Source organism: Dryobates pubescens, chromosome 26, assembly GCF_014839835.1.
Source record: "Dryobates pubescens isolate bDryPub1 chromosome 26, bDryPub1.pri, whole genome shotgun sequence".
NCBI lineage: Eukaryota > Metazoa > Chordata > Aves > Piciformes > Picidae > Dryobates > Dryobates pubescens.
In genome coordinates, this window is record NC_071637.1 from 6,524,041 (window position 1) to 6,539,542 (window position 15,502).

Here is a 15,502-nt window from a genome sequence, read left to right on the forward strand (position 1 = left end):
ACAGAAAGTAGAATACCAGCTGGATTGTCTGGCTTTGCACATTTTCCACCTGAGGTTCAAAGTTTATTGCTGATATTAAGCCAGGTGAGTCAGTGCTGAAGGGAAAGATAAAAAAAAAAAGCCAACCCAGAAGACCAACCCTATTTCAGGCACCCTTTCAGGAAATGTCTGGCTAAATGAGAAGGAAACTCCCATCTTCTCATGAGGAGGAGGAAGTTCCAAAAAGCTACACCCTAACAATTACATTCAAAGTATAAACTCCCATTTCTTTAATTGTTCCCTCACTTCATCTTGTTAAGCTTAGCCAACTAACAATTTACCTTCTTCCAAGTCTAATATGCCAATCCCACACGTTGGACCTCAGTGGATAGCTGCAGGGAACTGCTGCCCACACACATCCCTGAAGAATTAGAAGCCAGGAGTTTCTCCTCCCCTGCAGCCAAACTAACCCAGCCTTACACTGAACAAATTGGTCTGGAGTAAGGCAGCTCCTAAAGGACTTTTATGGCTTTGTCACAACCTGCTACTCACAGTGCTGACTCAGCCCTGCCATGGCTACCACACTCCATTCCTTTCAGAAGTAGTGGTTCAGGTATTCCATGAGATCAATACTCATCCGTGCTGTGCTCTCCAAATACCAATGCCTAGTTGTTTATTAGCTGGTCCTTCCCCAGCTTTAACTTTTTAACTGAATTAGAGAGTCTAATTCACCTACCTGTGCACACAACTCACAAGTAAATGTAGGGCTGCTAAATATTTGGCTCCAGACACCTTCACTCCCTTTTCCAAGTTAAGAGGTTGGCTTTGGTAAGCTCCAAGAGTCCTGATGCCTCTGATCTTACAGAAATCACCTGTCTTATAGATGGTACTGCTAAAAGGCTGCATCCTCAGAACCAAGTCTGGAAATGCACTGTGGAGAAACATAAGCCTAAGAAAGCTAAGGAGATTTCAGTGTGCCATACATCCAGCTGCGTTGTCTTGGCCCACCAGACATACGTGCTTGTCTTCACTGGAGCTTGAAGGCAAGCACACTGTGCTGGTCCAGCTTTCCCCAGGCACTCACACCCCCCTGCCTTTAAACAGCTATTTTTGGTTAGTATCTGAGGTACAGAGAAAGCAGGAACTGCAACATCCACAATTATTATTCAGCTGACTAAAGCAAGGAATGTTGTATTAGAAAACCATGGACTTCCTTCCTATCTGACATAAACATGCTCAGCCCTCGGGTTCATCTTTAACTCTCCTCGCTTCCTCACCACCAAAACCTTATTGATTCTTTCACAGTCACCAAAGTAATGATTTAACAATGAAATGATGGTACTCTCAGGGAGGACTGAGAGGATTGTAACCAACTCTAACAACTGTGTGGCACCTTCTCCAAAGCAGGAGCACGCCTGCTCAGCAGGAACACTGCAGTGGACCTCGGCTTTCTCTGTTGGCACTTAAGTGTATGAAGGTATTTTGGATCTGATGTATTTTCCAACATCACAATGACAACAGAATAAGGCAGTATGCAAGGGCTCTGCTTCTGCAAGTGCCAGGAGGAAAATAGCCACCACTGCCTCATTAAATCCTCCTTGTCTCCAGTTTCCAGAATTTTACAGAAAAGAAGCACTTTCCCCCCCCTATAGCACTGAAGTAAAATTAGGCACTTTGAAGTCAAAGTTTTGGAAAGATCTCAAGTCTCTAGAAATGAAGAGAAAGGTGTAGAGGTGTTTTATCTTGGGCTTTATGCACCTAGGGATTTCTACAGATATTATTTTGATTCCTTAGATGCTTCAAAGCAGAGGGGGGTGGAAAAAACCAGCCCACCATAAAAACCCCTTTTCTAACATCCAGTTTCTTGCAACTGCCATTAGAAATCATATTTCAGATGCATTATCTTTAATGTTCAGGTTGGCTTGTTGGTTTTTTTTTTTTTCCCCCCTCGTAACAAAGGAGGTCATTTTGCTCCAGCATTGAGGCTACCTCAAAAGAAAAATGAGTGACATGAAAATTGGAATAAAAGTGCACTAGCCCCTTTGTGCAGACTTCTGTTTGTTGTTTACTAATCTGTGTGGCCTTTCAGCATTTCTCTACAGGCAGCTTAATAACTCCTTTAATCACATGCACTTGTTTATCACAAGAGGAGGAGATCAAATCCACAGCAAGAAAAAACACATAATAGACCACAACACAGCCAAAGATTTGAAGAGCTCTCTCTTACTTCAAACTTTCTTCCTACTGCAGAACTTTGTTTCATCTTATTCTTTTTTTAATATAAAAATAAAAGCAGGCTAAAGAAAACAGAGGACAGAGAAATGCAAACATCCCTAACACCCAAGCCCAGCTACACTGAATGTCAATGCTTATGTGTTTCCAGCATGTAAGAGCTTTGCAGCTTTGTTGTGTATTTGTCATGACCCTGTCTTGCACCTGAACTGTCTCAATTTAGAGAACACTGTTGCCTGCTCAATGCACTGCTGCACCTGCCAACGGGTCTGGATCATGCCTACATTAGGAAGCAATTATTGCATGAAAACATTTGGTGCTCCAGACCCTCTATCAGCAATTTAGTCTGGTCTTTCAGACCACATGTTCTCACTATACATGACTGGCTTTAATCTTTCTGAAAGACCAATCCTCATACTCCCACCAGGGTTTGCAACACACTCGGTGCACCCTAGGAGCAGGGCATCCAATTCAGTTTTCTGCAAAAGACTGAAGATTAGAATCCATCCAAACTGCAAATCCATCTCAATTGTGCATGATGGAAGGGAGTGCTCAGGATGTTTCCTTCGAAACCACACTATTGCTGTGAACTAGGCATTAACGTCTCAAGCTGCACCAGGGGAGGTTTAGGCTGGAGGTTAGGAAGATGTTCTACACAGAGAGAGTGATTGCCCATTGGAATGGGCTGCCCGGGGAGGTGGTGGAGACACCATCATTGGAGGTGTTTGGGAGGAGACTTGATAGGGTGCTTGGTTTAGTTGATTAGATGGTGTTGGATGATAGGTTGGACCCATCCATCCAGCCTGGCTTATTCTATTCTAATGTGGCTGTGGCCCTAGCCCAGTTTGGAACGTCTTTTTCTATTTAGCTATTGTTCAGTCTGATGAACAGCATTTACGGCATTCAAGTAGTGCTGCAGTACTATCCCATGCATTCATCAAATTGAGCAACAGACCCTAGAATTATGGAACCCAGCACCGACTGCACTTTATCCCAAGCCTCATGAAACAGGTCATAAAAATCCAAATACACATCACAAGTACCCAGGTCACCCTCTTACCATTCTCAGTGCAGTAAGACAGCTTCCTAGGTGAGCTGTCCAGAAACACCTGGGTATGTTACCTTGACTTGTGCTCATTTGTGAGTAATTCATTAGGTAAGTTCATGTACAGCCAACACCAAATCAAAAAGTCTATGTCAGTAGGTCCAAACTAACCTCCTCCACTGCATGACACCCCCCTGATGTGGGCAGAGGGAAAAACAGAGCACCTGTGGAAGCAATTATTTCACTCCAGACACAAGCGATGACAACATGACTGTCAAGATCCTATCTTAGGCTGCAAAAGTTTATTATGCCTTATGGTTCCATGAGGCAAGTGAGCTGAAGGGAACAGCAAAACCACTGCCTCTTCTGAGCAGAATGTAGGAGGAAAAAAACCAACAATTCAGAATTCTCTACTAGAGGCAGCAACCTTCAATTTTTTTAACCTCAAACTCCTCCATACATAAACTAAAAGGTAATTGCACACTTAACCATCTCCTCTGGATGTTGTGAAAATTAATGTTTAGGAAGCACACCACTTAAGTAAGTGTTAAGTATTATCAGATAGCATTATGTTGCCCTCAATTAAATTGTTTTCCTTTTCTCATTTAAGTGCCTTCGATCGCCTCCTGTTATTTGACTCCCCAGGACTGAACTCTCCTCTCTGTGACTACAAGAAAGAGGAAAAAAAAAAAACCAAAGAGAAAGGCAAAAGCTGAACTGCAAGTTCTAGTGTTATTTAAAGAGTATCTGCTGTGCCACCTATTTAAACAGCAAGTATAGCTGAGTAATTTCATCCTGTAACCAATAATTTTTTCCAACTAAAAATTAGCTTAGTAGGTACTAATCAGCTTGCAAGGCAAATATAATGGGAGAAAATCAATTTAAACTCTCTGTTTGAAGCTTGTGCCAGGTCATTATACAGAAAGACTAATCTGCTAAATAATTAAGGCTCTATATTTGTGGAGTGAGACGAAAGAAACATTACAAGTGAATAATAATTCGGTGCTACCATTTGCCTCTTTAATCTATAATTAGACTGTGTACTTCAAATATAGATGTTAGTCTGACTAAGGTTTAACACAGAGCCAGTGAAAGAGGCTTTCTGAAAAAGCACCTCATCTGTGCCAAAGAAACTAGAAACAGTCAGCCCCCTTGGACGTGATCTCTGGGTAGAAGTCAGCCTTGTCTCTGCTGAGTGAGCACAAGGAAAGGATGTTAGAAGCAGCTACTGTAACAAAGCACATGCATCCTTATTAAAAATAAATTACTGCAGTAATGGCTCCAAGCACAGCAGCACCTGCTGAAAATGGGAGTACTGGCTGTAAAACACTGTTCGTGTTTCGTGGCCGACGCAGCCACGTGCTGCTTGCCACTACAGCGTGTGCGCTGTATTGCCTGGGTTTGAAAGACAGAAAACTAGGACCCTACATAACAATTCCCTTCCTACAAATAGAGATGTTTTCAAATCCAGTTGAGGCACACTGTTTTGTTGCTCTCTACATGGTAGCTGCATCGATAGAATTCAATGCCCATGGAAATAAACGTGTTAGCAAACTCAGAGCAGCTTTCTGAGGCAGGCAGAAGATGCAGGGAGCTCACTTACTTTTCTTGGAGAAGAGTTTCTTTCTCCGACCGACATGGCTCAGCTTGTACTCATTCTCCTCACAATTGCAGTCTTCACTATTCCTGCTATAATACTTGGGCAAGATATTGGAGGTGCCCTTGCTGCTGCCTGCAGCTTCCAAGTTTGCCATTCCCTTGCACTTGTGTAGCTTGAGCTTTCCACTGGCGTCTTCCACACACTGCCATTTCTGCAAGAAAACAACAAGGCGGTCACCCAAAGTCTGTCCCAGGTGCACTTTGTCCAGTGGCCAGCTCCAGCGATCCACCAGAGTTTCCTCATTGTGGTAAGCTGGGGCTCATCTCTCACCTACTACCAAACCAGATGACAAGATTTTTTGGCGATCTTCCACGTTCAGACAAAACAGGAACTCCCTGGAACACTCTTGTGTTTGTTTCTGACTGTGTTTCTTGGGGGCAGAACAAGAGGAATTTCTTAACAAAATCAATAGTAGAGCTAAAAGCACGGTGATGACAAGTGACAACATTCAGAAGCATAAACTAAAAGTGTTCAACTTATCCACAGACTTGAAAAGAATCCTTGCATATCAACAGCAAGTGGGTCTGGCAGGATCTATGCCACTATCATGCCACTAAACCGGCACCAAGCTCCAGACGTGCATGTGATCTCAGTCCCATCCCATCCTATACTCTACAATAAGGGGGGAAACTTTTTGGTGGAGTCTCCTTTCTCTTTCCTACTTCAAATGCCTGACAGTGGGAAGATTTTATCCAAATTGTGGATTCCTTTACTATAAAGATCTGGTCTGAGCTGGTTATCTAAACTCTACAGTCAAAGAGGAAAAGTCACTTCCAGGGTGTAATTGACTTCAGCCTAAGGTGGCCATATACAAGACAAAACAAAAAAGGCCTGCCCTACAGAAGCACCTGTTTCTCTTCACTGACCTTTAAAGGGTGGTAATGACTGGATCAGCTACACAAGTCTGTAGTTAGATGAGTTAATCTCTATCCTGAGTGTTTCTCTTAATAGCTTTCTTCATTCAACACCCCCTGGGCTTGACTAGCAATGGTGAGCTGCACTGAATGCCTATGAAATAATCTCCCCCCTCTTTCACTCAAACTAGAGAAAAATCTCATCTCCAATTCCTTCTGTTACTTAAAACCTGAAGTAACTTGCTTATAGCTCCCTTTGTGCTGCTGTCAGAGCTGTGCCAAGGGCAAGGGAGTTCAAGTTTAGCCACCTCCAATCTGGCACAAAATACCCATCTCCCAGATACATCAAAACTAATTTCACCTACTCCTTTATTTACCAACACACTTCCAGCTACAGAGCTAGGCTTTGAGATACATAAAAAAGCCCCCCAGTAGCAGTTGCTGCTGCTCTAAATAGGGACTCTCAGAAACACTTCAGCTTTTTGCTGAGTCTTGAGAGGCGTTTCTCTATTTTCCTATTACAAAATCCTAAGTCTGTGCCTCCAGGACTCACTGGAATATTGAGTATTTTCCAAATAAAAGAATAGAAGGAAAAACAGCAACAGCTCCCAAGTGGGATGACATTTTACAGCAGCCTGCAGCTCTACAAGGCAAAATTCAGCTCTACAAGGCACTTCAGTTCCCACACAGAGGTGCGCCAAGGCTAGGACAACAAAGCCTACATCTTCCATTGAAATTCACTCCACTGTTTGCATGACAGCAACGTAAGAAAACAGAACCCCTGTGCTTTTATAAGACAGAATTTAACAGGAGTCAGAAGTGAACTGGAGCGTTACAGCGGATTTATCTATGTCTGCAGGAGATGCTCTCATTTACAGTCATCAGAGTTTTAGTGTCCACTGTAAGCCCACTTAGTTCCTCAGGCAATTGGCTGCCAAGCCTCCTGAGCAATAATTACTACTTAGGTGCAAATATTGTGTCCAACCTCTTGTCCAATCCAAGCCTTGCACTGATGCAAATAAACCTGGCTTAACTTTCAGCACAGGGAATCACAGGAAATCAATGAGTCAGACATCTTTGCACGATCATTGTCTTTCACAGAACATGACACAGTTACCTAGGCAAGCTGTAGAACAAAAATGACCTTTGAAGAATAAATTGCTGAGTCTGAAATTTATTCTATTTTCTTTTTTTTTACAAATGCCTAACATTGACTGATGTCTGAGGTAGAAGTTATTTGACTAGAGTGAGCAAAGTTTCTTTCACAGTGGGGGGAAGAAAAAAAGGAAAGCTGTAAAAGCCATTTGTTGCTGTTTCCCATTTCAATTAATCTGAATCTTAGTTTGGAAAATTAACAAACTGCATTTTCTGCTCAGTAGAGCTCTCTGCTGTAGGTGTCTGATACATGAAAAATGAAGATTCAACAGAGGGCAAATTAAATGCCATGATGAGAATTACTGTAAATAAGTGCTCTGATGTGTGGCCCAAAAATATTTTTTCCCCCCCTCTCTTTCTTTCATCTCCTGTCAAGAAAGTGATGCTCATTTTTCCCCTCCAGGTGAACTGGAAAAAATCCTTTCATTTTTCATGCAGTTTAAATCTTTCCAAGGCAGCTGTATGCTACAGTGAAAACATCTGAAAGGCTTTGCTGGAAGGGCACATTGTGTGCATTAACTGGCCTGCTGCTGAACAACTGCAGCAGTGCAGAACTACAGAAATGCCTTCAGAAGCAAACACTGAACTCATGGCAGGAGGGAAAGTCTCTTTTTCCAGAACAGATACAAGTACATATGTGAATGTGTCTGGGATTCAACAGCTTACCCTTTGTCTGCCTCTAGGCACAAATGACAAATTCTCTAGGTCTATATCAAGGCTATATTAGCTCAAGCCACTTCCACAGGGTGCTTTCAAACGCAGGGAAAAAGGGCAGTAATTGCAAGGGAACCGTGAAAACCTCTGCTTGACAGTCAAGGAGCTTTAAACATCATGAATTCTGGCATTTAAAATTTGGTTTGGGTGAACAACATACCATCATGCAGGAACCCGTGTCAAACCCTGGAAGCAACTAAAATATTTTAGGAGGCAATCACTTAAATAATTAAATCTCTATATGCAGAACTCTAGAGTGCCCCAGAGATACTTTGGCACACAGCTACAAATGATAACCATCCAGCAGCAAAATGTAATTACACATAAATACTGTATTAACTCAACGACTCAGGAAAACAAAGTAACCCTTAGTTCCCCGCTTGCCCCAACTTTGCAGGTCTTTTCTTCAGTAGGACAAATTATGTGTTTCCAATTCAAGTTCTACAGCACATAACATCTCACAAGAGCTACATCCTGTAATGGAAGGACTAAAAGTCAGTGGAAAACTCAGACTCCTCCAAAATTTTCATTCCAGCTTATATCAAAACTCCAAAGGAAGAACCTTTCTTTCCTCCTGCAAAGCCTTGCAGCACAGCCACTCAAGCCATCAAATAAATAGCTTTTGCAATATATCCTGAAGTCCATCAAGCTCACGTTGTGCAAAACTTTCCAGACACCTCATTTAATCATTAAAGTTGTTCCAGCTGGAGATTTCCCACCATCTTCAGGCAGGCCAAGTTAGCTGCCACCTACTGTGCTGGGCTTGTTCTAACACTTCCACTCCATCCTCTACCCTACCTCCCACTGCACAACACACTACTCAGCCATGTGTGTGTGCAAAGCAGAAGAGTCTGGGCTTTAGTTTACGGGAGTGAAATTAGTGCTACCAAATGGGAATCTCATTCCAAGGTACATTGCAAGGACTAAAAATAAGCCAACTGTAACTCTCCCCTCTAGCACAGACTACCTGCTGTATGTATCAACAAGAGTAAATGAGGACTTCAGTATGTGTGAAACATGAAGCTCAACAGCAGCAGTTCAGAGTGAACAGATGCCCTGCTTCCCTCCAGTAGCACTATTCACCTCAGACATGCAAATGACTCCTTAGCAGAAAAAAGACATATTGTATTTTTGTGTGTCAAAATCCCATTCTTTCCTTCACAGCCCCCCATCACCATGAAGTGGGTTGTGCATTATTGTGCATCAATGTCCTCTTACTGCTTCAGCAATCACAGATGTTAATTCAAAGTCATTACTCGAGGCCCCAATCAGCAGTAAATAGCCAAGACCTTCCCTGTAGGATCTTTTCCTACAATCCGCTCGTTTCCCTCAGTGAATCTCTCTCAATTGACATTGTTTTCTTTGGGCTGCTCACACCAGCCTTGCAAGATTCCAGTTGAAACATACAGCTTTCAGAGCTGAGCTCTAAATCACCATGCTGCGTTTCATCAGCTCCTCTTTTTGTTAAGTGAAAGAGATTCCATTCCATTTTACAGAGGAGTGAAAAGTGAGACAGTCTGATCAGTTAGCTGCCAGCAAGGCTCCCTCCCCAACAGTTTTAGGAATATAGGCTGCAGGAATCAAAGTTTCTGCAGGGTAACAAAGTCCTCTGTCCCTGCCAGCAACCTGACAGAAACACTTCAGCAGTATCCATTGTCTTTAGTCGATGTAGATGCTTTTCATGTCAGATGGAGAACTACAAACAAACTGCTTTAATGGCTAGAAGTATTCTAACTTCCAGTCTAAATGGATTTATGAGCAGTCAGGGCACTACTTCTCTTGTATGAAACAGTACAATTACAGTTTAGTTAGTATCAAACAGTTGAAGTTAGTTTAGTCAGCTCTTCTCCTCTGCTGTGCTCTGCTCCTCAGGTTATTTTTTTTATTGGGCTAATGATGGCAAAAAGGCAAAATCCAGGGAGAGACAAAGTAGCTCTACTACTTTTGCTGGCAGCTTGTCCTACTGCTCAGATCTTACAGGTTTCAAGAAACAGTCAAAGTGAATTTCCTATTGTCTCATGCACATTACTGCTTCCTCTTGGATTCATGCAGATAGACTCCTCTCCTCAACTATTTTTTTTTTGACTGAAAATGCCCAGTTCTTTATCTTATCTGAACAAGTATTACATTCTTAATCTTTTTAGGTTTTTTGGTTTCCCCCTGCCCTGTACCCTCTCCCACTTTATGGCAAAGGATGGGTCCAGTTTCCTCTGTTTAATGTTGTCAGTACATAAATACTACTGCCTGGTCTTCATCCCAAGTGGGCATTTTGTCATCACACTGACTCCTGAGTTTTGGAGATCTGCACCTCTGGTCCCAGTTTCAGTTGTCACAAACTACATATCACTCAAACCTTAGAAATATAAGAGGATGAACAACTTGGCAAAAAAACATGGCAGGGCTTTTTAATACCACAAGCTGTAGCTGAAGTGAGGCAGGTGAATGACAAATTAGATATTCAGCTAAATTTAAGATTACAATTATAAAATCATTTATTATTAATACAGTAATTGGATTGTGGTATCAAATGGTCCCAGCTGCTATGTTAGGTAGTGCAGAAGCTAAAGAGTGAGTGCAGCCTAAGCAGAAATTACATTAGTGGTGGAGGGGAAAAAAAAAAATCCCAGCAGCAGCAAAAGGGGAATTGATTTGTCAGAAGTCCTACATCAAATCCGTAACAGTTCTGAGACCAAAGCTTGGCTCATTCCAGTATCTGAAGGGGGCCTACAAGAAGGCTGGGGAGGACTTCTCAGGATCTCAGGTAGTGATAGGACTAGGGGGAATGGAAAGAAGCTGGAGGTGGGAAGATTCAGGCTGGACGTGAGGAGGAAGTTCTTCACCATGAGAGTGGTGAAGCCCTGGAATGGGTTGTCCAGGGAGGTGGTTGAGGCCCTGTCCCTGGAGGTGTTTAAGACCAGGCTGGATGAGGCTCTGGCCAGCCTCATCTAGTGTGAGTTGTCCCTGCCCATGGCAGGGGGAGTGGAACTAGATGATCCTTGTGGTCCCTTCCAACCCTGACTGATACTACGGATACTCACTGTCTGTTGAACTAAACTACTCATGACAGGGTAGTTGAAAAACTTGGGGTTTTAATTCAGCTACTTGCAGCAACTGCTGTAATGTTAACTGAGATTTTTAAACTTCATGTCAAGAGGTGCCCCCAGCAACCAACCAAACCCCGTAAAGTAAAATAGCCTCTAGAAATCATTACAGGCTATTTCTGGCTAAAGAAGGAAAACAGTTTTGTTAATTATATTTCCTCATCAGGAACACAATCCTTGAATAACAGCCTCCATAAATCAACATGACTTTAATTTTCATGGTTTGCTGCCTTCTAATTTTATCAGTTTGAGGACTGATAACATTTTTAATGTATGAAGTTACCAACAAGCCTTTTCTTGCTGCAGTCCCACATTAAGAACCGGATCCTGAAAGCTGCTGAGCACGTGCAACCCACACTGGAATTCAGGAACTCCAAAGATCCTCCTGAAGAGCTATTAAAATTATCTGGACTCTAGCTGGCTCAACAGGCCTCACTTATCAACAGAAACCAAATTCTTTATTACCTTCAGGATATCTCTGATAGGTACAGAACCACAGAAGACAGAGATGAAAAACTTTCTTCCCAGCTTTTGAAGAAATTCTTTCTGAAACCTGACTTAGTTTCCTCAGTCTGGCTAACATAAATTCAAGTTCAGTGCCCTCAGGAAAAGAGGAAAACGTTAAGTCATTTTTCTACTGCTCCACCCTTGGCACTAATGGCTAATGATGAGCATGCAGCAGGAATGTGGTCTAGAGGCACCACTTAGGAACTGCTGCAGGAAAGCACACACTGATCAGAACAGTTTTCACCACATCTACGCTGTGCTGTGTCAGAGAACTAGGGAGACCAGCAGAGGAAGTGACACACTTTTATTTATGGCATCTTCATGCTGCTTACAAAAGAGAATAACCTTTCACAGTCCTGTTATGGCACAAAGCAATCAGCGGGAAGATTGTTTCCTGCAGATGGTCTGCAAATGAAAGGTTTGGTACAAAGTGCAAATGTTTGCATTCTCAGTGTTCTCTGGTGAAAGCTGCCATATAAACCAATACTTTTTAATGCTGTTTAAAGGAAAATTCTACTTGTATCAGGGTTGCTTTGAAAAGAAAACAGATTTGAACAGGAAATAATGGAATCCAGACAACTCATTTTCTTCACAAGTTAGCAATATTGCTGTACCACACCAGGTGCTGCTAACAGTTAAACGAATTGTGATTTATTTTTTCCCCCTTTTACATGTATAGCATAGATTCCCTACAGCAATCACCAGGGCTGCAGGTACTGCACACTCAACAAACGTGCAGAAAGTTGGCAAATGATTTAGAGGGAGATTTTGTGCAGCTGTTGTTATGATACTGTGGAGCTGCCGAGAATACTCTACAGAGCAATGCTGATATCATAATTGGCTTCCACAAAAGCACATTAATGCAGGCTGCCAGATAAAAGGGGGTCAGCTTCCACTTACCAGCTAGTTTAGAATGAAAAGCTGAACCACACTGAGGAGAAAAAAAATTTGTGTGGAAACCATTAGGTACAAGGATAAATGTTTTTTATTTCATGTGGGAAGAAAGAGCTCATCTCTTTTAAATCCTTGAATATAAATGCCCAGCCACTCTTTCATCTGAGCCTACAGTCACCCTTTGTTGGATGCAAATAACTAACACAGACCAAACCTTACTAACTGAAAAAGAAAACATGGCAATACAGAATCCCACTGCACTCAGAAGAATTTACATATATTAGTGTTGCCAAAAAAAAAAATAAAATCCCACATAATGGACTCTGAAACAAGGTTTTAAACAGTGTGAATAGCCTCATCTCCATGATCCTGGTGCACTCTTATCAAAACGATTATAGGTCAAGGAGGGTGACAGAGATTTGCAAAGGAAGAGCATTTTGTGGTGATAGAGCTGCATTCACAAACTTGCACGCTCACAAAGCACAATTTCAAGTTCTCCATCTCACATTCAAAGCTTTCTTTACCTTCCCCATTACTCTAAGCTCCCTTCTCGTCTATTCTCATGCACTCCTTTTTGAGTCTTTGTCCACCGTTTGTGCTTGTCTCCTGCTCACACTTCAGATTCCCTGGCACTGCTCAGACTCCTCTGTCCCCAAAAGTTAACTCAAAAGAGAGTCCCAATGACTTGGACAAGCTTTCACCTAACTCTCACCCAAACGTCTCTGCATCAGGATGTGAAAATTCACCTTTGGCACTGACCACCGCAGACAGAGTTAAATCCTGCAGGATCGAGAGACATCTGCTAAACAAGCAGTGTATCCATACACCAGAACTTCTCCCAAGGCAGTGGTATGTTAGTCATTTGGGCTCATTCTATTTACCATGCAGAGCAGCAGCGAACAAACAACACCCATTTGTCATTTGAGAAGCAACATCTTGCTTCTCTCTGAAAAGACTTCTGGGTGCACCCATATTTAGACACAATTTATCCTCAAATAAGCACATTCGTCTCCCACTATTCCTGCTGTCTAGACAGAATACTAGGACGTACTCTTTAGGGCAGGGGTTAGATGGATTGACATTCCCTTGAGAGCCCTTTCCAGGCTCTAATTGATTTGATTGTTAGGCAATTTTTCCTGATGTCCAACTTGAATTTCTTTTTTGCTCAATTTCATCCTATCACTTCCAATTAGGTCTGACTGAACTGCTCAAAACAATTCTTCTCCTCTGTCTCCTGACAATGAGGATGCAGCACAAGCATCTCTTATTAGCACACCTTCACTTTGTAATTCATTGGCAATTCTGAGAATGGAGATGACATTTTATGTCCACTCCTTACAGATGTCTAAGAAATTTTTTTATCCATGGAAGAAAGCATAAGCCTGTGAATGTGTGTAGACAACACAGGGCCTTCCTCTTTTCTTCCATAACTGAGAAGTGGTAATTAGAGTAAGAAAGCCTCAAGGTAGCTAAAGTTACCCTATGTAAAGAGACAGCTTCAGTGACAACATGGAGCTAGGAAGTCTCTCTAACCCTCTGTTCTTACAACAACATTCAAAATAATTGGGAAGACAAAAGGAAGTTGTTGAAACATCTCTCAGTGGGAAAATAATGATGGAAAAGAAAAGCTGCATTCCCCCAAACTACTTACTGGATGATGATGCAGTAGAAACCAATGACTTTTCCCCCAGTTTCTCAAAGAATACTGCAACTTCAAAAAACAATGGCTTGCTCCCATCCAGATAAAATTCAGCTCAAGACATCTGATGACAATAAAGTACTGCACAAAATACTACTTTAATTTCAGCAATTTTAGGAAGGACAAGACATTTCACCCTCTATACTAAATCCGATAAAGAAGGCACAAGAAGAAAGGAGCATCTGGAAAATGCTTATAGATATGTATTGGATCCAAACATCTTCATAATGGGCTCACTTCACAGGTGCACTGAACTACAGGATTGCTATAGTCAGAAGCAGGGAGTCTGGCCTCTGACAGCAGAGAATGAGCTACTACAGCCGACGTGACCCTCTACTGACTACAGCTTTGGAAAGCCATTCAGATCATGTGTGCAAGAATGGTTATATTCCACAGCTCTTTGAACTGCCAGGATGTGAGGTAACACCAGTCTGGTAACAGACATAAGTAGCATGTGGATCCATCTACCTTCACACCTTTGTCCACATGTCCAGGGGAACAATGTGTCACAGTCCTTGGAAGAGAGTACTCTGACCAGTACCTGGATGGCAAAGCTGTAGCACAGAATCAATTTTCCCATGTTTCCATGGGAATTCTCCCAAAAGTGGATCTGCTGGAGATGGCTTTGCTATGCCTTTGCACTGCTCTGGTAAATTTACAAAACATTCTCCTGCACCAAGACCACAGACTGATACTGCTCTAAGGTATTTTGCCTGAATTGATTCCATATAGCTTGGATCTACAGCAAACAGATATCTGTCCAGAACAGCTTGGTAATGAGAAATGACAGACACTCAGAGACCTCTATGCCCATACACACAGACTGCCTGCAGCCTGAACTGCATGTGCCTTCACAGTGTATTTTTAAGAGGGGGGCTATACTGAGTTCAGAGGATGCTGGGTCCCCATCAGTGTATGTAATTCCAAATAACAACAAGCTCAGTTAAGAATTCTAAGCAAAGCAAGCCAAATGTTGGAGGAGGTCAATCTATTAGATTCATTGTAGCTTCTCATCACTAATGAATCCCAAACCACGTCCTATTTGGGGACTAAAATGTTAAAAACAGCCTTGGCAGCTCTCTTGCCAGTAGTCAGGAATCAATACAGAGCCACTTGAATCAGCAATTTCCTGACTGACAGTCAATCTCATAAATGTTGTAATACGGTTTTGACCAAAGGGCACAGAATGAGCAGTTTGATTTATAAGCTGGCATTGAGGACAAAGTGAAGGACATTGCCACAGTTAAGATGTTAAGCTTAGCCCAACTACAACCGCTTACTTTCAGTCAGGGGCACAATACCCTACCTGGCCGAGCTGCTCACAAGCTGTCTGATACTCAGCTCGCTGACAGAGGTCTTTCACACGCTGGTATTTGGGTAGAAAGTTTTCTTCTTGGGCATCTACCTTCTCATTCTCCCTCTTATGCAGCAGTTTACTGGAAAAGAAAAAAGAATAAATTATTTTTGCATTAATATTAATTCCAAGATATGCACAGCCTGCTGAAAAGGCTCAGAGGAGCAGATTATCTTGCCAAGTCCATAACATCACTGGTGGCCAAAACTTAATAGTCCAGTAGAAACCAGCACTTATTATCATCTCTGATAGCACACAAATTATTCATAGCATGCTCTGAGGGAGTGCACAAAACCATGCAAAACCAG

The 15,502-nt window shown here is 42.2% G+C and overlaps 1 protein-coding gene across 1 annotated transcript in view; it reads right to left on the bottom strand.

Moving 5' to 3' along the window:
* SULF2 (sulfatase 2) overlaps positions 1 to 15,502 on the bottom strand; it is a 153,462-nt gene that overhangs the window by 13,524 nt on the left and 124,436 nt on the right. The window contains exons 13-14 of the mRNA XM_054173421.1: positions 15,147 to 15,276; positions 4,860 to 5,067 (exon numbers count right to left, since the gene is read on the bottom strand). Of these exons, the coding sequence (XP_054029396.1) occupies positions 4,860 to 5,067; positions 15,147 to 15,276 (338 nt within the window). The remainder of the gene's footprint in view (positions 1 to 4,859; positions 5,068 to 15,146; positions 15,277 to 15,502) is intronic.